The 23,384-nt window shown below is 38.8% G+C and overlaps 1 protein-coding gene across 2 annotated transcripts in view; it reads right to left on the bottom strand.

Annotated features, from left to right (window-relative positions):
* Window positions 1-23,384, bottom strand: part of Adamts12 (ADAM metallopeptidase with thrombospondin type 1 motif 12) — a 263,298-nt gene that overhangs the window by 89,362 nt on the left and 150,552 nt on the right. For both annotated transcript variants that reach the window (XM_028767605.1, XM_028767606.1), the window contains exons 6-11: window positions 20,794-20,918; window positions 17,666-17,815; window positions 7,093-7,236; window positions 5,778-5,922; window positions 4,676-4,768; window positions 3,754-3,899 (exon numbers count right to left, since the gene is read on the bottom strand). In XM_028767605.1, the coding sequence (XP_028623438.1) occupies window positions 3,754-3,899; window positions 4,676-4,768; window positions 5,778-5,922; window positions 7,093-7,236; window positions 17,666-17,815; window positions 20,794-20,918 (803 nt within the window). The remainder of the gene's footprint in view (window positions 1-3,753; window positions 3,900-4,675; window positions 4,769-5,777; window positions 5,923-7,092; window positions 7,237-17,665; window positions 17,816-20,793; window positions 20,919-23,384) is intronic.

Below are 23,384 nucleotides of genomic sequence, written 5' to 3'. Positions count from 1 at the left end.
TCTTCATGAGCTTCATGTGGTCTGTGAGTTGAATCTTAGGTATTTCAAGCTTCTGGGCTAATATCCACTTATCATTGAGTGAATACCATGCGTGTTCTTTTGTGATTGGGTTACCTCACTCAGGATGATATTTTCTAGTTCCAATCATTTACCTAAGAATTTCTCAAATTCATTGTTTTTAATAGCTGAGTAGTAATCCATTGTGTAAATGTACCACATTTTTGCATCCATTCCTCTGTTGAAGGACATCTGGGTTCTTTCCAGCTTCTGTCTATTATAAATAAGGCTGCTATGAACATAGTGGAGCATGTTATATGTCCTTGTTATATGTTGGAGCATCTTCTGGGTATATGCCCAGGAGTGGTATAGCTGGGTCCTCAGGTAATGCTATGTCCAAGTATCCATCCCATGTACAGTCACCAAATGTAGATGCTGATGTGGATGTCAGGAAGTGCATGCTGACAGGAGCCTGATATAGCTGTCTCCTTAGAGGTCTGCCAGAGTCTGACATATTCAGAGGTGGATGCTCACAATTAACCATTGAACTGATCAAGGGGTTCCCAATGGAGGAGTTAGAAGACTGAAGAAGCTGAAAAGGTTTGCGGCCCCATGAGGAAAGCAATAATATCAACCAACCAGAGCTCCTAGGGTCTAAACCACCAGCCTGAGTGCATATAGGGAGGGATCCATGGCTCCACCTGTATATGTAGGGGAGGATGGGCTTGTCGGGCATAGGTGGGAGAGGAGATCCTTGGTCCCATGAAGGCTGGACGCCGTGTGTGTGTAAATTCTAGGGTGGGTAGGTAGGAGTGGGGGGTAGGTGGAGGCACATCCTCATAGAAGCAGGAGGAAGGGGGATGGAATAGGGGGTTCCTGGGCAGGGGGAATGGGGTAAGGGGATAACGTCTGAAATGTAAATAAAATCTCCAATTAAAAAAAAACACTTCATGTTCTAACTGTAGTTACTGGCCCTTTTCTGAAGATAGTTCTTTAATGACTCAGTCCAAGTTCTAATTCCTTTATGGAGCCTCTGTAGTACTGTGAGTCCAGCAACATCTTATAGTCATAGAGATAAAAATGAATGTGAGGATATGAGAAGCTCTTACTCAGTATCATGTATATGAGAAAGTAGTATATCAGATCTGCTCTCAGAGAAGCAGAGGGTAGCTGATAGATCTCATGAAGGCTCTCAAATTACTATAACTTCTTACTTGTACCTTGTTGTACCCGAGAGAGATACTATGACTGTCACTGCAGTGTAGCATAATGGGTTCAAAGACTGGATCTTGTATCAACTTGACTTTCTAGTAATTAGATGAATCTAAGCAAGTTATCTTGTTTTTCTGAGCTCCAGTTGTTTGTTATTGTGATTGTAAAATGAGTATACTAATCATTTTACAATAATTTTCAAGGCTCAATGAGATAATGCATATTAGTATTTTAGAGAGTGGTAGTTAGTGCATGGTAAGAACTGATGACACAATAGACTCTTTAGGTATTACGAATACAAACCAACCAACACTGAAATACAACAGTGTTCTTAACAGCATGCTTTGAGGTAGAAAGCATCAGTACAAAGTCAACACAAGTCCTATACTTTCTTAAATTTTACAATTTTTTAAACTATTAAACATCATTTTTGATTGTGAACCTAGCCTAGCCATCTCTCCAGCCCTTAATAAACTACACAGAAGTGAGCAAATTTAAGATAGCAACTAAGAAGGTGTGTCTATGAGTACAACAAGGCTTTGGACAAGGAAGAGCACTCCATGGAAGCAAAGTTGACCAGAAAGAGTCTTTGGAGTGGATAGACATGGAGAACAGTCTCAGAGAAAAGGCTGAAGGTAGGATACACGAGCAGGACAGATTCAATCATGTGCTGGAAGCAAGAAGTGCATTTCTCAGCTAATAATGGCAAAGCCAAGGTTTGAACCATGTGTTCTAATCTAATGCCTGAGTTCTTATCCATGTTCTGTCTCAGCTGATTTGCAGCCCTGAGAGACAATCCTGCCAGTCTAGTTGTGTTCTTGTTCTCTTTGATATTTGTGAGACTTACTTTACCCCCTTCCCCATCTTTCTTAGTGCACCTTGAGAGCTCAGGGCAGCACACATAGATGCTCTTCATTTGTCTCTTCCGTGTAGGAGGAACTAAGAATTGCCCTTAACTTCTGAATGCCAGTCTCCATTCAATGAGAGAGGCTCTGTGATTTGGCACCTGTCCATCTCATTTTCCACAAACAAATATTACCAGGAGTCTCATCTGAGCCAAGACGTGCCAGTGTTTCACTATCTCTATAGTTGGTCTCATGTGACCAATGTCAATGATAAGGTCAGGAAAAATACCCAGAGAAGAATACATTAAAAAAAAAACACAATTGCATATTAAGTGTGATTGAAGAAAGGTACAGTCTTCAGCATAAGTGGGTGTAGTTGGCTCATACACTGCTCTGACTTTGTGACTGGAATCACAGAGATCTTTATACAACAAATTGCCATTAACTGTGGTCTCAATAAAATCAAGGAAATGAGTTATGGAATTAGATGTCATCACTCATTCAAGGAGACTGAGTGAGAAATTGAAGCCTTGGAGATGGACACTAGGACTTTCTGTCCTCTAATGTTGAGCTAGTAAATTATTCTTCAGTTCCTTAGAGAGGCCGCCCCTTCTCTGAAGACTATAGGTTATTAAACATCTTTCCAAGCTTAGGGAGTGGTGTCTGAATACATACCACAAGTCTCAGAGCGTACTGCCTGTATTTCCTAATCTCTAAAAGCATACTTCTGTCCAAACTGATATGTATCTTCTCTATAAATTAAGTACTGTGTAAGACATTCCTATTGTTGAAAATAATGGAGTTTTATCAAGGGGAAGAATTTTAAAACAATTACATCATTCTTCCTCAAACAATTACTTACATGTGTAAGTGATGATATTTATAAGTAGCATTTACTTATGAGTAGTATTTCTCACAAATAGTGTTTATTTATAATTTATAATATAATAGGTACTATATTAAGCTACAGATACTTTTAAAATCCTCAGGAAAAAAACCAAAATTTATATATAGCAAATTGTATGCATATATAACACATGGACACATATAATTTACATATAGTATTATGCTTATTAGTAAAAGGAGAAGGTTACAATTTGAAACGTAGATACTGAAAGGCCTTGTAACCACCTTTATCGCTTACATTTAAAAATGTGGACATGTGGAACCCTAAGATTAGATTCATAAAGATGTGCTGTTTGAACATTAATTATAATTTATTCCAAAAAATGTGCTTGGCCATTTTACTAATTATAAAAGGGATGAATAGTTTTATACAATTGTATATTCATTGTGATTGAAATCTAGATATAATCATATCAGCTGAGTTTTACTAATTTACTTCTCACTGAGAGAGCACAGTTATCTGGAAGGATTTAATTTCGTAAGCTCCCGGAGAATTTCACATAGATAGAATATGTCAAAGAAATTTGCTTCTACATTTAAAATAAGTTTGCTTTGTTCTGCCCAAATGATGGAGTAAACTTACTTAGCTGTTATTAAGACTCCAACACCAAGTTAAAACATATTGAAAGAGAATTACATTTTTTTCACCCTGTGTGAATTTTCTCAGTCTTTTTGTCTTAGAGAATTGATCAAGTTTTCCTCATAAACCTCAAAGAATGGTGTCATGCCATTCAAGAATAGTGTCCTAGCGCTTAGAGACGAGAAGAAAACAAGTAATCATGCCAGGCCTTACTCTGGGTTGTTGCAGAGCCTCTCTGCACTCTGAGCTCCTGCCCCACATGTCCTGGAACAGTGTGACCAGGGTGACCAGCGTCCCCAGCCTCCAGGGATGCTCTCTGGCTTCTTCCCCACTGTGATACACTTTCCAGCCATACACCACTGCAAAGAGATATGACAGGGAGGATGTGTGTCAGGAAGAATCCATAGCAAGATTTGCCAAAGACTTTCTAAGTCTAAACCCAATTTTTTCCAAGCAGAAGACTTTCTACAGCAATACATCAGGGGCCACACAGAAAATGGTTTAGAGAGCCTCTTCAGATAAATTAGGTTTCTAGAATCAGATTTATCAGGCACTATAAACTCAGTGACAGATGGTGCCAAACTCCTAAACTACAGACTCACAAAAACAAAATCCACTTAGTGGGTTAGCAGGAGTTAGCATGCCCTCCGGCACTCTGGAGGAGATCTAATGTCTGTGACTTTTCTGCTTAGGAAAATAGAAAGATTTTTAAAATATTCAGTTATGCCAGCCAGCAAGAAGGAGGATTATAAGTGGACTCAATGTGATGTTTTGGAAACAAATCACCTATGCCTTCCAATCTGTAATATTGAGGGAGAAATGTCTAAAACGAAAGTTGATAGCAAGTTCAAAAGGAAACAGAAACCCCATAGAAGTTCATCAGGGGAAGATGGGCTTGATGCTTTACAGGTAAAGTCCTTTCTCATGGACTGAGCACAGTTCTGAGTCCTTTCTCATGGTCCCAGCAATGGTTGGAAAAGAGCAGCAGATCTGAGATGGTTTCCAGGGTCTGGTCTGACTTTGTGAGTCCCATTGGAGGCTCCTCACATCCCCCAGGGCCTTCTTCCTACCTCTTTCCAAGAACTCCAGGACAACTGCCCTCCCACCTTTCTTCCTCAGACCAACAACACATCACCTTCTTCTCACCACAACGAGTCCCATCTGCTGCAGCATCCAGCTTAGAGCGACAGAAGCCTTTCACTGAGCACCACAGTGTCTGGCAAACATTCTGGAAAAACAAAGGAGGGCTTGCATTCAGTTGTATTTTCGAATCCTGTGTGGAAACATATCTGAAAAAGACCCAGTAACTTAGAAGATAAAAAGATAGCGTGCACCAAGGTTTGACCAATAGGATTGCAGGAAGTTAAAAAGTTTCTCCACAACAAAAGAAACTATGAGTAAAGTGAAGAAGAAACATACGGAATGGAAGAAAAACTTTTGCCAGCTATACTTCAGACTGGTGATTCATATCTATCTGTCTGTTATCTTTTTATTATCTATCTATCTATCTATCTATCTATCTATCTATCTATCAATCTATCTGTCTATCCATACACCTATCATCTACCATATATAAAGTACTGTAGAGTAGAATGGGTCCAGATTATAAAAGAATATAAGGAGTTAGGATTGCATCTAATGGATGGCAGTGTTTATAAGAACAGAATAGTAGCATGATTATATTTATGCTTTTAAAATAATAAGAATAGCAATTTGAATAGCAGATAGGCTGGAGGTAGTTAGGATATCAAGAGAAGATAAGCAGAGTAAACACAGTGGTGGTAATGAAGCAGGCAGGACAGAGATGTTAATTACTGAAGAACACAATGCCAAAACTTGACTTATCGATTAGATATTGGAAATAAGGGAGAAGAGTGACTGAAGATGAATCTTATTCCTACCTGGTGATCTAATGATACTCTTCAACCAAATGGGAAATATAGAAAAGGGGCAATTTTAGGGATTAAATTGACTGCTATGGAGTTTATAGGTGTTAAATACGATGTACTCTGTAAATCACCATGGAACTGTCTCTAAGTCATATAGAATTTGTGGCTTTACACAACCCAAAGAAAGTTGGGTCAAAGATTTGCATAAATATAAGTAATTTACAATAAAACTTTCAGCTCTGGGTCTGATCCTCCAGTTTACAAGTGTTTTCTGTGCTTCTTTCAGTATACTGCAGATCTCAGGGCCTGCACAGACCCACCAAAGGCATCAAGAAATCCAACACTCACTTCCACTTCCTGGCAGAATGTAGCATTTGGGCCATATTGGAGCTGGCACTGGTGATGGACATCATAAATTACTCCAGGGGCAATGACATTGGACTTCAAGCCTTTCTTTCTGGGGATATCATCAAGACAGAACCCCCTGCCTCGGCTGCAAACAAGTTAACCAAAACCAGATCAGTTGCATGTAATTCTCTCCCATCATCCAATAGACATTTTCATCATAATAATTTCTTTTTCATTCTCCAGACTGTCTATTCTTATAAACAAGAGAAACCTCTGGACCTTGGAAGAAAGTTAATAAAAGGAAATGCAAATTATATCCAACATAAAAAAGTTTAATTGTTATCTAGGAAATAAAAATAGTAGGTGTCCTAGTTAGGTTTCTATTGCTGTGATAAAGACCATGACCAAAAGCAACTTGGGAAGGAATGGTTTTACTGCTTCTTATACTTCCAGGTAACATACAGTCAGTGAGGGAGGTCAAGGCAGAAACCAGGAAGCAGAGACTGAAGCAGAAACCATGGAGAAATAGTTGTTACTTGTTCGCTCCTCATGGCTTGCTCTGCTTGCTTTCTTATCCAACTTGGGACATAGGTCAGTAGTCAAAAAGACATACTACAGTATTGTCTAAAGGTAATCTGATGGAGGCATGTTCTCAATGGAGGTTTTTCTTTCCACATAAATCTATTTTGTGTCAAGGTGATAAAAACAAAAACAAAACACAGGACAGTAGGAAGACAGACAATCATGATAATTTTGTTAACAGGTTTGAGTGAACTTTTCTGACCTGTCAGTCTCCAAGAACCTAATCTACAACTGTAGTGGTTTGAGTATGCTTGGCCCAGTAAGTGACACTGTTAGGTGGTGTGGCCTTGTCGGAGGAAGTGTCTCATTGTGGGCATAGGCTTTAAGACCTTTATCCTAGCTGCCTGGAAACTAGTCTTCTGTTTGCTTTTGGAACAAGAGGAAGAACTCTTGGCTCCTCCCATGTCATGCCTGCCTGGACACTGCTATGCTCCTGCCTTGATGGTAATAGACTGAACCTCTGAACCTGTAAGCCAGCCCCAATTAAATGTTGTCCTTTATAAGAGTTGCCTTGGTCATGGTGTCTGTTCACAGCAGTAAAACCCTGACTGAGACAACTGTATATAAAAAGTACTTGCCTGTGGATAGGAAGAGTAGTCAGAAAGCAGAGGGGCATCCATTCTCTTGATGCCAACAGGATACTATAGACTGGAAAATGAAACTGATTCTTTTCCAGGCATTAATTTCTCTGTGGAGAACTCACCAAAACTTCTGACTTAGATACTACACTTACTCCAAGAAGCGAGTGATGTACTCCTTGCTGCATTTCGACCATGTCAGTGGAGTCGGATCATACTGAATTTGTTGGGACATGATGTATGGGTGTCTGCCCACGGGCTCACAGTCATTTTCCTTTCCATCATGCTGGATGCCAAAGCTGACTCAAAACACAAGAACAGAAGCAGACAGGCATTAAACAGGAGAAACTCACAGGTTCACCAAAGTGATTAAAAACACAGGAAGCCGCTTTTGTTTCAAAGGAGCTGTTTATAAAGTAAGACTTAGAAGTTGGAAGGACATAACTAGTTTTGGACTCAGAAGTTCAAGAAAGATGAGAGGTAATGCCCTTAACCTCAGCTACATAGCCACAAAGCCATATGGAGAATTAAAAGTAAACTTGTATTTGGCAGAAAGCCGAAAGCTCTCAGTCTGGCTCCCTATATTTTGAAGTCAGAAGGTAAAGCAAACGCCAGTACACTCGCCTTCTCTACTGAAGCCATCCCAGAGTCAACAAATCCAGTTTTCCTTCTCCCTTTCATTCAAGAAGAAGCAGGAAAGCAGTCTCAGGGAGACTTTGGCCCAGGCTCAGGCATGGAAGAATGGATTTCTTTATTCCATTGCAACAGATTTCCAAGGCCAACCCAGTGTGGAGCCCTTGCAGCTCAGTGGTTGATCAGAGATTTTGAAGGTAGAGAATCTGGACTGAACTTGACCTCTGAAGTTAGATGACATTTGAGTTGCTGCAACTTGCCCCATATTTTTTTTTCTCCTAGAAAATTGGTACTCATCAAAATGCTAGGATCTGAATGAAGAAAGATTTGAAAGCCATTTAGCAAGGCCTTATCTATGAGAAGAGATTCATAAGTGACAGAAGTTTAACCTTTAAAAATAATTTTCTTAGGTCTGAGAATATGTCTCAGTAAAGCAAACTTAATAAATTCAAGCAATAAGACATGAGTTCTACCCCTGCCCCTAGAAACAATGTAAAAAGCCAGTATCTATGGTCTGCGTGCTGGGGAAGACTGCTGGTGTTCACTGGTCAACCAGGCTGGCCTTCAAGTTGAGCTCCACACCAGTGAGAGACCCTGTCTTAAAAATATAAAATGGAGAACAAATAAAGAAGATGTAGTTAACCCAGTGTTGATCTCTGGCTTCTTTACACATGTGTATACGTGTACAGACACACATTTACATACACACATTTGCACACATGCATGCACACACATGTGTACACAAGAAAATAATAGTTTTCCAGTTTAATGTCCTTCTTTAAAGAATAATTTTATAGGCTAAAAGAATATATCTTGTTGTCTTGAATGGATATCTGTGTGTTTTGAACTCATTTATTTGTCTGTTCCCTGGTTTTCTACTGTTATGGCTGACCAGGAAGGCAGCTCCAAAGGACCATAATATGAACTGCCTGCAATGCCAGAGGATATCTAGGAAATAAATTGACCCAGAATTTTCTGTTTACAACCAATGTCCTCAGGATTGTCAGAAGGTATCCCAAGACACCTTCTTAGGTATTTACAAAATTTTGTTCTAATGAAACCCTTAGAGCGTAGAGATAATTGGCTTAGATTTAGGATCTGAAGCCCATGTGACTGAGGACCTCACACTTAACTTTAATAGAATATGGTCAGTACCAGCAACTCATGCACAGAATAGACTTTGGGAGATTTAAGAGGTTTTCTTGTTTTGTGTATTATAGTACTAACAATGTACCCCCAAGCTTAAATCACATTCTATGAGTATAAAAATCACAAAGGAGCCACAGAATTAGTCAAAGCTCTTTCAGCACCTATTTCCAAAGAGAGTGATACCGAATAAAAGCTTATACAGGCTTTCCCGGGCTGCCGCCCATCAGTCACACTCAGCTCTTGAAGGGCTTGCTGTACAGGTCATGTACTCAGTAGCTAAAGCACACCCTATACTATGAGAAACTCTCAAAAGTTCATAAAGATAGTTTTGAGCCAGGATCTTATGCAGTTTGGGCTGGCTTTGTAACTTGCTATGTAGCTAAAGATCCCCTTGAACTTGTGGTTCAGGTACCTCTACCTCTAGGTGCTGGAATTCCAGGAGTGTGCCAGCATACTTGGTTCATGCAGTCTTAGGGTCAAACTCAGGACTTCATGCTACTCATCAAGTATTCTACCAACTGAGCAACACTCCTGTTCCAAACGGTGATCTTTTTAGCAGAGGGTGTTCTAATGCACAGAACTGTGTGCCTGCAGTTTACTTTTTTCATATTTCTTGGTACTGAGGACTGAATCTAGATTCTTGCACATAGTAGGCAAGCACTCAACCACAGAACGACATCTTAAGCCATTTGTTTTTGAAATAGAATCTTGCTATTGCAGCCCAGTCTAACTGGAACTCTCGATCCACTTGCTTCTACGTCCACTGACATTATTGGTTGTTACCTACTGACATGCTCCTAGTTACTGGTTCTCCTACACTTTAAATGTAGATGTTCGCCAAAATCTCATTTTAGTTTTCCTACATTTTTTTGTGCATTATAGAACTTCCTCTTGATCTCTATTCTTATTCATGAAATGAAAGAGGTGCTATGAAACAAAGCTGCTCTCTGTCTACTGTCTCAAAGCTGGTGGAGTCATCACATGGGAGCAGTCGGTCAATAATACTGAGGGGTGAGAACACGTGACATCAGATTGGCTGAGAGATTAATCTCCAAGAAGCTGTCTTCTAGTCTTTGGGGTAGAGTCCTAAGAGTAGGTTAGAGTAGGTACCCTGTGCTTTGGGAACAATCCCCAGGCTGACCAGGCTAGCCTATCTGGGAGAGTCTTCATTGTTTCAGTTCTTTTAAAGTGGATTGACTAACTTATAGGCTGAAGTAGCATTGAGGTGCCTGGGTCTCACTGGGACTTTGTGAGGCATATCTACTCTTTAACTCATGTTTATTCATTTGATGATACAGTAGAACTCACAGAGAACATGAGCCACGAAAGTTAAAATATAAAAATTTTAAAGTCTTTCGAAAATGCTAGTTTCGAACACATGGGAGAAAACATTCTATAAATGAAATACATCACAATCTGGAAGCTGGGGTGATGACATTGAACCAATATTCGTGTGTGTGTGTGTATGTGTGTGCATGAATGTGCGTGTGTGCACACTCAGTATAAGCATGGCATTTTAATTACTTAAGAGAAAAATAATATTGCCGGGCAGTGGTGGCACACGCCTTTAATCCCAGCACTTGGCAGAGGCAGAGGTAGGCAAATTTCTGAGTTCCAGGACAGCCTGGTCTACAGCATGAGTTCTAGGACAGCCAGGGCTGCACAAAGAAACCCTGTCTCAAAAAAAAAAAAAACAAAAAAAACCAAAGAGAGATAGAGATAGAGATAGAGATAGATAGATAGATAGATAGATAGAATATCTTATGGGTATTCTAATTTAAACACATTAAACCAAATTTCATACACTGCACCTACATATGAGAGAGGACATTCAGCATTTTTCTCTTTCTGGGTCCGAGTTGCCTTTAATGATTAATGCTAGCTGCATTTATTTACCTCTAAATTTCATTTTCTCTGAAGCTGAATAATAAACTGTTGTGTATATGTATATTTTGATTATGTATATAATAGTTCATAGACATTTAGGCTTAATATACATAAAGTCAATGTTCTAGTAAGAAGGCATGGGGGATTTCAAGAGAAGGTAGAAGGAACAGAGATATAATGGAGGTGGAAAGAAACCCAAGTACCCATCATGTTCTCTCTGGATTCTATTCCTCTAACGGTTGTTATATACATATTCCTAAATATGTAATACAATCTGCTTAATACAATAATACTGGTATGTACATGATTTCAGGGCTGACCACTGGTATGGGACAATGAATCACCTTCTTCTTTCTCTCCTTTTAATTCTGTCTTCCTTTCCTATAATTTTGTTTCTCTGCTCGTAGCATTCTGTTTCTACATGTTACATAAATGGAATGACATGCACGATCTTTCACTAATCACTGTTCTTTAGAGATGCACTGAGGTTGTTGCACGAATTAGTAATTCACCCCTTCTATTGCTAATTGTAGGTATTTATCAGAGTTTCTCAACCATTCATCTTGGTGGGTTCAAATGCCACCAGATTCATTTCCAATTTGAATTTAAGCTTTTTAAAACATTCATGCACAATCTTTTATGTGAGCACAATTTTTCATTTTTATTTTCCAGATGAAAACCCAAGAAAATAACTGTTGGGTCATATGGTAATTTCAGGCTTAGTTTAAAAAAGCCTGCCCAAGTGTTCTGCAGAATGTTTGATCTATTTCATATTTTACTGGCAGCAAATAAGACTTCATCTGCATCCTCACTAGCATTAGGTGTCATTGTTTATATATGTTATTTATTATCATTAATATTTATTCGTTATTTTCGTAGTAGTGTACTAACACACTGCTGTTGATTTAATTTGCATGTCCCTGTAACAAATGACATCAACCACATTATTCTAATGTTTATTTCACATCTCTATATTCTTTTGGTGAAATGTCAATTCATCTATTTTGGCCATTTTCATTTCTTTCTTCTATAAGTAATATCTGTAATTTAATTGTCTCATTACAGACATCAAATTGTCTAGACAATTTGTTGTGACTCAATGAATAAGCTTGGGGCAGAGTATTTGTTATTCTTTTTAATTGTTATTTTATTTATTTATTTATTTTTTTACTTTGAAATAGCAGATTTTCATATGGCATTTTCATATCTTGTGAGTTTTGGTTAACTCCCACCTTGACCCCTATCCCTGTCTCTTCTTCTCCCACATATCATTGCACTGTACCCTCAAAACTTCCACCTTCATATTATCCTTTGACTTCCATCTCATATTGTGAATGGTTGAGTTTTTGAAAATTATTTTTAAATATATTCTAGATTTTGTCCTTTTTTAAGGACACGCTGTATTATTTTCTTGGGGAATTCTAAAAAGAATTACTGAAACTTTAGTAACTTAGTAAGAAAAATCCATTACCTCAAAGTTCTGAAGCCCAGAAACCTAGAATCAAAGGTCAGGTGACTATGGAACGGGATTAAACTTCCAACCTTGGTGTCCGTGTGCTCTAGAAAGTAGGAGTGTGATTCCTTTCCAATGTTCATGTTATATCTCATCATTTTAATGAACTCATGTATTTTACTCTTTATACATGCATATATTCCCTGGTATTCTCTATTCATAAAACAATCTTATATTTAAATATCATCTTATTTAAATTTTTGTTTCATCCTTTTAAATATGTATCTTCTTCATTTTTCTTGCCTTCCACTGAAATGTTACTATATATTTTCTTAAGTACTGTAATTTCTCTTGAATAAATCTACCATGAATGGCGTAGTTACCTTTTTTCTGAAATTAGAAGGAATTTATACAGTCATTCATTATTAAATACAATAGTAACAGTAAATTGTTTTGTAGGTATGCTTTATCATGTTAAGTTTATTTTCATTTCTAAGAGTTTTAAAACTTAGGACTAGAGATGTGGCTCAGTAGTTAAGAAAACTGTCTTTTCTTCCAGAGGACACAGGTTAGAGTCCAGTACCCACAAGACAGTACCCAATGTACATATAATTCCAGTTGTGAAGTAGATTTGATGCCCTCTTCTGGATTTTATGGGGCCAGGCATTCATGTGGTCACAGACATACATGCAGACAAAATACCCATATACATAAAACAAAACAAAATATTAATTAAAATAAATCATGATTTGCATTCATTTTCATGGCCATCTAGCTGCAAGACAGAAGCCCAGGATAAGGGAGGCACCCCAGAATCGACGGGGGTGACCTTAGTTGTGACTCACTACATTAGGGATATAGAACCTGATGACAGGAACTCCAGTGGAGCAATAGAGACATCAATCCACCTACAAAAGCTTCAATCCCCAAATTATCCTGTCTACAAGAAGTGCAGGCATAGGAGATGGAGCAGAGACTGAAGGAACAGCCAACTAATAATCGTCCCAACTTGAGACCCATCCTATGGGCAAGCACCAACCCCTAACATTATTAATGATACTGTTACAGTTGCAGACAGCAGCATGTTGCCCTCTGAGAGACTCCACCTAGCAGCTGACTCCAACAGATCCAGACACCTACAGCCAAACATTGGATGGAGCTTGGGGACTCTTATGTAAGAGTTGGTGGGGAGGATTGAGAGCACGAAGGAGATAGGAACTTCTCCTATCCTAGACAGGACGACCAACAGAGTCAGCTAACCTGGACCATTGGGACTCTCAGAGTCTGAATCAAAGAGCATACATGGGCTGCACCTAGCCCTCCCTGCACATATATAGCAGATGTGCATCTTCGTCTTCATGCGGGTCCCAAATAACTGGAGCAGGGCTATCCCAAAAGCAGTTGCCTGTAAGTTGGGTGCTTTCCTCTACCTGGGCTGCCTTGTCTGGCTTCCGTGGGAGAGGAAGTGCTTAGCCTTGCAGAGACTTGAAGTGCCAGGGTAGGGGGATATAGCGAGGGGGCACCTGCTCAGAGGAGAAGGGTAGAAGGAGGGAAAGATTAGGGAGAGGGTGACCAGAAAGGGGGCAGTGAGTGGGATGTAAAGTGAATACGTGAAAAAGAATATTAAATTAATTTTTAAAAATATGGATGGGAATGGATGCCTCAGTTGCTAAGGGGTTTTGAAGCATACTTAAAAGGTAAGGAAAAGTGTACTGAGTCCATTTTTCTTGGGTCTGAATTTTGTGAGGGGTGACATTTGCCTCCTAAGTGAACAGATGTCACTGGTGCCATTCAACATGCTTCTGCTGACTTCCAAATGGCAGTACTTGCACTGGTTTTCTGGGAGCTTTCCTCAAGGCCTCATGAGAATGTCCTGCCTTTTCCTACTATGCCAGGAGCTAGATGAAATACAGCTCCTTCACCCTGAAACCATCTTTGACAAATGCGTGAAGGATATTTTATGTAAAATGTTTCATACTTTTGCTCCTTTTGTAGAATAACTCTGAAACACAATTATTTTGAGAGTTTCCACATAGAATTAAGGTCCAGGAAAAGCTAAGGTGATCTGTTACAACCTCCTCTCCCTTTACTCTTCTTCTCTGTTGGTATTTGCTTTCCAAGAACTTCATCTCAAACCATCATCTCTACCTAGCTCCCTCTCCCTCAAGTGGTTTTATTTTTCTTACAAAGATTTATTTTTGAGCATGACCCTCATTTTCCCTGTAGAATATGAAATACAGCTCCATCAGCAATATCAGCACTGGATATAGAATCCCTAAGATAGTTCAATTTCCAAATGTGCTGTCCAGCTCTGAGCTAGTGTTCAGTTTAATCCAAGTTAGAACAATAGCAAACTAATTCAGACAGTACCCAGTTCAGTCTGCTAAGCAGTCCACCATTTCTGCTGAGCAGTGCGGTAAGCATGTGAAACCTTCTTCACAGGGGTGATAGACATATATCTAGCTAGTCATAACCAATGACTACCTCAGAGCTGAGGCAAAATTGCTGTTGGAAGACTGACTTACATTTCTCTTCACATGCCATATTGATCTTGGGAAGACAATGGATTCCTTCTCTAAGTACAAATAATATTTGCACTTGCCTCTTATCAAGCTACATCTCCTCAACTTTGCTTTACATCGCATATATGGTTGCTAAGAAGGCTTTAAGCAGTTACTTCTCATTTTGACTCTTCTATACTCACTTGCCAGAAAGTACTATTGATGCCAATGGTTCCACAAGAGGCTTCATGAGCCTCCTGCCCCTACATAGCAGGACTGAGGAGGCCTGTGTGCTTGTATATGAGAATAACTTTCATTTTTCCTAAGACCAGGATGTTGCTTGGTTTTCCACAATTAGCATTTTGTTGTAGCACCTCCAGATCCCAATCATCATTTAATTACAAGAAGTCATCAATGTTCTCAGTCTCTGAACTTTTGACAACCACAGATATTAAAAGATACTACACTTGTCATTGGGGCTGTGATGTGAGAATTCAATAGAGCATAGCATTTAAGAAAAATCTAAGAATCTGCCTAGTGCAGCCGGCTCCTTTAACAGACAGAGTTAAGTGTAGCAAGGTAGAACTGTCTGGGGCCATACTACAGATTCAGGAAAAATCAGAGCAAATGTTCACTTTCTCTAATCATTGGTCAATGCTCTGGTCTTGTTGTGCAAGTAAAATTATTTTTGCAAAGTTATATGCTTTATGAGATAATGGTGAGTGAGCCCAGACTAGAGAGGTCTCACCTGATACAATACAGTCTTCAGGGTTTTTTTCCAATTCTCTTTACTAGTGGTACACCGAGGATGCCCAGTGTTTGTTCTCCTTTATAGAGAGGCGATCCCCATTGAAATAGTGATGTTGGTGGGCTACCATGAAGCAGAAGGGATGGTTTATTTATGGAACATCTGACTTTGCATCTCCTGTTAGATAATACTCTTTCATTTGTGGTTAGCACATAACACTGATAAACAAAGCCACAATAAGCTGAGATCTTTCCCTATGGGAGACTTTGGTGCCTGGCAAACCTAGAATCTTTATCAAGCCTTCACTCAAACATTCTCAAACCAGACTTCATGTGACATATCTAGTCAAAATATATTTTTGAAGTAACTTGAATGCTCTACTAACTTATGTGTAACTAACTGGTGGGTTAACAATAGTATCTAAGTCATATGACTGTTGAGATTCCCCCATAGCACAATGAAAAGTCCAATGGTATAAAGAGGAGCTCAAAACATTAAATTTGTATCTTTTTAGTGACATTAATATTGTCATTCCACAGGCATACCAACTATAATCAGATTAAAGGATGTTGTTGCTTTTCTTAACTAGACACAGTATTTTCTATGATTAAAAGTTCAGGCAGAATTTCAACCTCTAGTCAGTAAGTTCCTTTAGTAGAGTCTCTCTAACTCCCTGTCAGTTACCCTGCAATACCCTACTACTGGCTAGTAAAGCTATTCCTCAAGATGATCGCCCAAGAAAAATCTCTTCAACCCTATAATGATACTTTATTTTTCAGGTCACATTGTAGCTAAATCTCTGAAAATCAGATATTTTGCTCATTCCTTTCAGAGACCTCTATCCTCTGGGAAGATAAGACATGTTGCTCAGACTCTAAAGTTATCTTTTAAAATGTTTTTCTAGAAGCTTCATCTTACATGGAAGGAAATATTAAGAATAACCACCCCTCCGTAGGGCACATATTCCCGTCTCCCCCCCTTTTTTTCTGCTGTTGTAATAAATGCCCTGGCAAAAACAAAGAAGAGAGGTTTCACTTTGGTTTACAGTTCAAAGCTACAGTTCCTCATGACAAGGATATCAATGGAAGGTCTGACTATTATTATTATTATTATTATTATTATTATTACTTTACTCATTGCTGTTGCAAGTTCCTGAGAGGGGCAACTTGGAGGTGGAAGCATTTAGTTTGAGTCACAGTTTGAAGATCATGGCGGGAAGGCATGGCGGCAGGAGCCTGAGGCAGCTCATCACTTGCATCTGTATCCGAGAAGTGGGATGCTCTTGCTCAGCTCACTTTATCCTTCGTATTGAGTCACAAAGACTATACAGGATGGTGCTGCCCACATTCAGAGCGGGCCTTTGCTCTTGAATTAATCCTCTCTGGAAACATCTCATGGACACACTCTGAGATATTTCCATGGTGATTTTAAATCCAGTCATATTGACAAGGAAGATTAACCATCGTAGCATGCCATCCCTGAATCACTGTTTGACACTTTGGAAACAAACATGCCTGGTATTATAAAATTATATAGGAACTGGAAATAATTTGGGTCTCCATTATCCCAAAAAGAGACTTTAACCAATAAAGGGAAACTGATATTAGTAAACTTAAAAATAATTTTGTCTGTTACATATGTGTGGGAGGCTAAGTCTGTACCATGTATGCTCTCTGGTTGGTTGTTTAATCCCTGTGAACTCCTATGGGTTCAGGTTAGTTGATTCTGACAGTTTTCCTGTGGTCAATTATGTCAAGACAGGTTGATATCCACGGGAAGCCTCCATTTCTTTTAGTAGAAGGGGCAGAGGAGGGGGAGAGGGTGGACTGGAAGGAAAAGAGGGAGGAGAAGCTTGGATTGGGATATAAAGTAAATAAATAAACTAATTAATAAAAAATTATCATTTCAACATGGACATAGAGACTCATGCCTATAATTCTAGCACTTGGGAGGCAGACACAGGAGAACTATAATGAACTGGAGGCCAGCACATGAGCTACACAGGTTTGAGTTTGAGGCCAGTGTGGGCTGCATAGTGAGACTGTGTCTTAAACAACTCCCTCCAAAAAAGTGAATAAACATTGCGTTTTTAGGGAGTCTAGGTGAGTCTAATATGTAATAGTTATACATGGAAAGCATGGAGTAGATGAAGACTGGGAAATTATCCCTACTTCTCAGATGGAGGTGCTGAGGTCAGGTGGGCAAGCTTGTACCACATGCAAACTCAATCTTGTGAACTCATGTTTACCATATGCAAACTCAATCTTGTGACACTCAGTCTAAACTGCTTTCTACTTCTTTCAGTGCTACTGACACATGAACGTGGAAAATGGATTTCTGCTGCTTTAACCATTTACCTGTGCCCAAGTTCATGTGCAATGGTGAAAGCCAGAGGGAGGCCAGAATCTTCATTGATGTTACAACTCCTGTGAGGCTGGCACATTCCTGACAGTTGGGACAGCCCCAGAGTTTCACAAGGGCGATTGACACCAGCACAGATGTCCTTTCTGAAAGCAGAGAACAGAGATACTTAAACAACCCCAAGAAATGTTTGAGAAAACTTCCTGTAAAAATACATCAGTATAAATTGCTATCTTTGTGTCTTTAAAGTATGCTCTGAAATAAAGTCCATATGGAAACAGGAATCATCTTTGAGTTCATTAGATTTATTCTGGTTTTATCTGTTAATTAACTGAATTTCTCAAACTTCAAACACTTTGGGGAAATGTAAAGCATTTTATTTTGAGTGGTTTTTGCTCATCATCTTGGGAGACTAACATGATTAGGCCAACAAAAGATCACATTGACAATAAAAGTTAATTTGAACTTTGAATACAGAAGAGATAATTAGCAATTTTCTTTTCAAACATGAACCCCCCTTTGGTCTTTCTGAGGTCTGTTCTCAAAACTCATTTGTTTTTTTTTTCTATGAAAAATGAAATTTCTCCCACTACCCCACAAAGAGATTAAATCAACTATCTATCTAGTCACATTCTACTAATAGGACTTGCACGTTTGCACATGTGTATGTGTGTAAGTTCATATTACATGCACACAGTGACACCTGAACTCCCCTTTTACCAGGAATTAGCTAGAAAAAGGGAAGGAAAGACTCCTAGGATGTCAGAAAAGGCTACAGCTTTTCAAAAATAAAAGCACACTCTCAGATCCTAAACAGGTTATTTCAATCACTGACAAGAGTTTTGAGAGAGTCGTTAATTAGTCTTCAGACCTTCTTCAAGCACAAGAAGAGCTTTTGATTAGCACAAATGCTGGTGATGTTTCCAGACTTGAGCTGCAAAGCCTATCAGTTCTTGTATTTTGTCTGAGCATCATCTGTAGCAACAAATGATCCCCTGATTTTCATGTCCTTTGGGTAACAGAAAAATCCACACTTGGAGAACCTGTGAGATTGTAGTTCCATGAATGGCAGTGGGTAGGACTAGGGAGCATGGGAAGCATTCCCCTTTCATAGGCATCCTAGATATGAGCCATTTGTTTATTGGCAGCAGCTGTTGGAGGGTTGAGTGTTATAGAGATAGATCACATGGTCTCTAGCAAAATAAATTACAACCTTGGCTGCAGGGTGTGATTTTGATTGTGTTTTCTAAAAGTGTATATCTTTAGGAACCTGTTGGAGAAAATGTGTATGACACCCATTGCTCATCCATTAACAGTCCCAGCTTGATAAGAAAGGAGACTGCATCTGTTACATAATTTTTATGGAGGACCTACTAAGTGCTTAAAATTAAAGGGGAAATAAGAGACAACAAAGGAATTGTGAAAACATGATCATTGAGGACAAGAAATTTTGGACTACAAAAAGTTTGGATTTATTTCTATCATATACTGTAGAAATATACAAGAAACTATACTTCAGGAGGCTGTATATGTGGAACATATATGTAATGTATTCTTACCAATCTACCATGTACTAAATGCAATTCTATAGTGCACTGCCAACATGAGTCTCAGAATGGTCCCCTAGAGGCAAAACTTAATCTCACAGTCATTCCTCTCTCCTGTTAGCTAATTTTTCCAGACCAGAATTTGTCAGATTGGGTTTTCATAGGTGAGGAGTAGAACATTATTTTGATCTTACGTCTTTCCTAAGAAACTTTTGACAAAGTCTGGAGATAGTTTGGTTTCGTACAAGTTGTGTGTGGGAGATACTATTCTCATAAGTAAAGATCAGAGACTAGATACTATGCACAGAAAAAGCCTCTACAACAAAGAATTATCAAGCCCAAAGATAAGTCCTAAGGTCAAAAACTTAAGAAGGCCCTGGGTATGTATTGTCCTGTGAAAAACAGGCCACTCAGAAGTAGGTGGCCCTGACATTTCGACAGGATCATCCTAATGTAAAGGATGATAAGAAATACGTAGCACATATGTTTGTCTTACTCTTAACTGAAACTTCAACTATCAGAATCCTGCTTTCAAATGAAAGTGCTAAAACCTAGCTATATGCAAATCTGTTCCAAGAAAAGCTTTGGGTATAAATCTATAGCAGTGTATTCCTAGGATCTACTGTATGTCAGGTTGACCAAGTAGTCTCATGTGGAGTAGGTTTGTGCAGATGTAGAATATTAATTATATGAGTCCTTGTTCTCCCCAGCAGAAGATGCAGGCTTCTTTTACTACACATCCTTAGATTTCTGGATTCTGTAATTTCATATAAGCTGCTCAGTAAGAACTAGCCTCTATTATTATATGAGCCCTTATAATAAAAAAAGAACTATAGCGGAAAGTCAATAAATATTTACTGAGCCAGTGAGTAATCATAGATTTCAAAGATCTTGAATTGATTAGGAAAATTCATTAGCTTTTCATAGTTCTGGATCTTGAAAGTTTGGATATTTTTGTAGCACCATAAGATTCACTGTGCTCACAACAAAATCATATCTTTGTAATGCTGGAGACTGAACTGAGGGCCTCACCAATACTAGGCAAGATTTATGAGGGTAGAAAGAAGATAAGTATAGTTAGATCACTTTGCTTACTCAGAGAAGAATGTGTGTACTGTATCCTAAGCATCAGCCAGGAGTGGGCTAGAATAGGTAAGTTCCTCTAGAGTTTTGTCTTATAAGTTGGAGAGGGGACGATGAAATAGAAATAAAAGAATTGCAAAGTCCACCAGCTGAATGTTATAGAAGTCTTCAATCAAGGATTTAAAAATAGATTTCTTGTTACAAAGAGAACAGTTTAAAAGGCAAAAATCTTTGTTATGATAGTAAAAGAGACTCATTTGCCAACAGATGTGGTTTTTAAGAAAGGAGAGCTCTGTCATATTAACAAGCTTGCTAACATGCACTCTCCACGGTATGAGCCCGCAAGGGGCTCAAAGACCATAGTTGCTACTTTCACAAATGACCAAGAGCAGCAGAAAATAGTGAGAATGCCATGAGGGTCAATGCCTGACAAGACTTTCAGCCATTAGCCTTCATTGGCTAGTTACCTATCTTTCCCAAAGCCTCTGAGCTACCTGGTGATAAGGACAGCCACATCATGATGGACAGGATTAAGGTCACTCTTGGGATTGATGCTCTTTTGCCACTTGCAGAAGCTGGACAGCGTCTTCTCTGCATGGTGAACTATTTTCAATCCTTGCTGGAAAAGGAAGAGAAAGAGACTTGGCATGAGTGAGATCTCTCAGATCCAGCTTATTATAGCAGCAGTAGTTCACCAAAATACTTTACAGGGGATGAGTTCAGGTTGGATGCTCCAGATATTTGGAAGATATGCAGCAGAAGCCAGTATATTATCTTTGGACTGACCCTCTCCTCTGAATGCTATCACCCGACTTTATAAAAATGACCTAAGTGGGGAACCTTAGGACAGAAATTGTCACCATATCAAGTAGCCCTTAGCCATAGATTGGGAATATAACAAAGATCCACACTGCTTGAAGCTCTACGTCCAGTGGGTTCATGCATCCTAAGCCACTGCATTTGCAAAACAGCTTCCCTTCCACCATTTCTAATAGTAAATGAATAAATGGTCCAACAGAAGCTTCCTTTTCTTATCAGGTAACTGTGAGGCTGGCTGCCGGATTCTCTCACACGTTACACCATTTAATTTCACATCTACTCAGCATTATCGGCAACAAAACATCATTATGTTCATTTTATAATTAGAGGAAATTAAATCTCAGAGATGGGAAGAACGGATGGTCTCTCAGCTCAGATGAAATGAGATTCCTAGTAAAGCTGTACTTGCAGCTAGTCATCAGCCAGGAAAGGTGTCTTGGCTCTGCCCCCATTATACAGAAAGCTAGATCATCAAATAAAACATGAACCGTGACCGGGTAGCTCTTAGGTCTATTTTTAACTGTATGCTTCTTTGGTGGGATATCCCTAAGAGAGCACCCACTACCTTAAAAAAGAAAAACTTCACAGGAATATTTATAGTTATTTAAAAACCCTGAACTATTCAGCAATACAACTACCAGCTATGCATGGAATCTGTATCCTGCAAATGTTGAAATGCTGCTATAAGAAGGCAAGGATGTAAATTAGTGAACTGATACTATGTTTATGGACTCAAAGGCTCAATCTAGTGCGGATTCCATCTTTCAAACTGATTTGCAGCTTTATTGAAATTCACGTTAAATGCTTGGCTCTACCTTTTCTAGGAATATTTAAGCTCATCATGAAATATACATGAAATACACACCCCTTAGATCGGTAAAAAACAATTCTCAGAAAAGAAACATAAACCCTGATGATTAGTTGTATTCAATTCTAAGGTTTACTATCTAGGTTCATAGCCATACAGTGTGATGGAGAGGTAGGGATAGACACACAGGTCAATAGACAGAAAGAAGCAAAAGCAGATCCACTCAAACATATTTAACTGGTTTTGTTTACATTTGTTTGTTGGGCAAAGGTAAAAATGCATTCACTTTAGGAAAGATAGATAACCTTTTTCATTAATAGTGCTGGATACCAGGAAAACAGCTTGATTAAAAATGGGAAAGAAGAAGCCATGAATAAACACAGGTCAATAGAAGACACATAAATAACCAACGAGCATGTTGAAAATACTCAAGGTTTAAAAATTTTCACTTATAATACCAGAGCTGGTCAACTGAGGTAAAAGAAAAATTTTCAATTGAGGCAAGCCTATGCTACATAGGGGTGAGTTCTAGACAAGTTTAAGCCATATGAGATAAGGAGAAAAGGAGAAAAGGGATACTGACTAAAACTATAAAGCTCTATCACCCTGCACCTGTTAGGCAGTAATTGACAAAAAGACAAAAGATACTAAGCACTGGCAAGAATGAAAAGTAGAAGCTCTTGGGCAATTTGTAGAAATGTGAACTACTATAGTCTTTATTAAAAACAGAATATAAGTTTCTCAACAAATAAAAAGAGAACTGCCATTTGACCTAGCAATCTGTCTAGTGGACAAATATACAAAGTTATAAATTCTGTATGCTGAAGAGATATCCATCCCTAAGGTCATTGTTGGCATTTTCCCTAACAGCCAAGATATGGAATCAGCTTAATATGCACAGTGAAATAGTTTTCAGACTAACAAATGACTGAGATTCTGCCATTTGTTAAAGCATGGAAGAACCTGGAAGACATCATGTTAAGTGAAATAAACCATGACAGAGAAAGACAAATATCACATGGCCTCACTTACATGAGGACTCTGAAAACATAGAACTTAGAACTGAACAACAAGGGCTGAGGGTAGAGGTATGTGAATACACTGGTGAAAAGCTTCATGCTTCAGTTTGGGTAGGAGGAGTAAGTTCTAGAGCTGTATTACATGATACTGTCACCATGGTCAATAACTGTATATTATATATGTGAGACTCACCAGAAGAATAGATTTTAAGTGTTCTCACTGTGGGTAAAATGTGAGGTGATACACATTTTAATTCACCCTGTTTATTCACTCCACATGCTTATATATTTTAAAATATTATGTTGTGAAGAATGCAGATACACAATGATTGCCAGGTTAAAGTTTAATAAATAAAATCACACACACACACATGTACACAGGGTGTGTGTGTGTGTGTGGAAGAGAGAGAGAGAGAGAGAGAGAGAGAGAGAGAGAGAG

This window comes from Grammomys surdaster, unplaced genomic scaffold (genome assembly GCF_004785775.1).
Source record: "Grammomys surdaster isolate TR1022 unplaced genomic scaffold, NIH_TR_1.0 174, whole genome shotgun sequence".
Classification (NCBI taxonomy): Eukaryota; Metazoa; Chordata; class Mammalia; order Rodentia; family Muridae; genus Grammomys; species Grammomys surdaster.
This window is presented reverse-complemented; position numbering and strand designations above follow the sequence as displayed.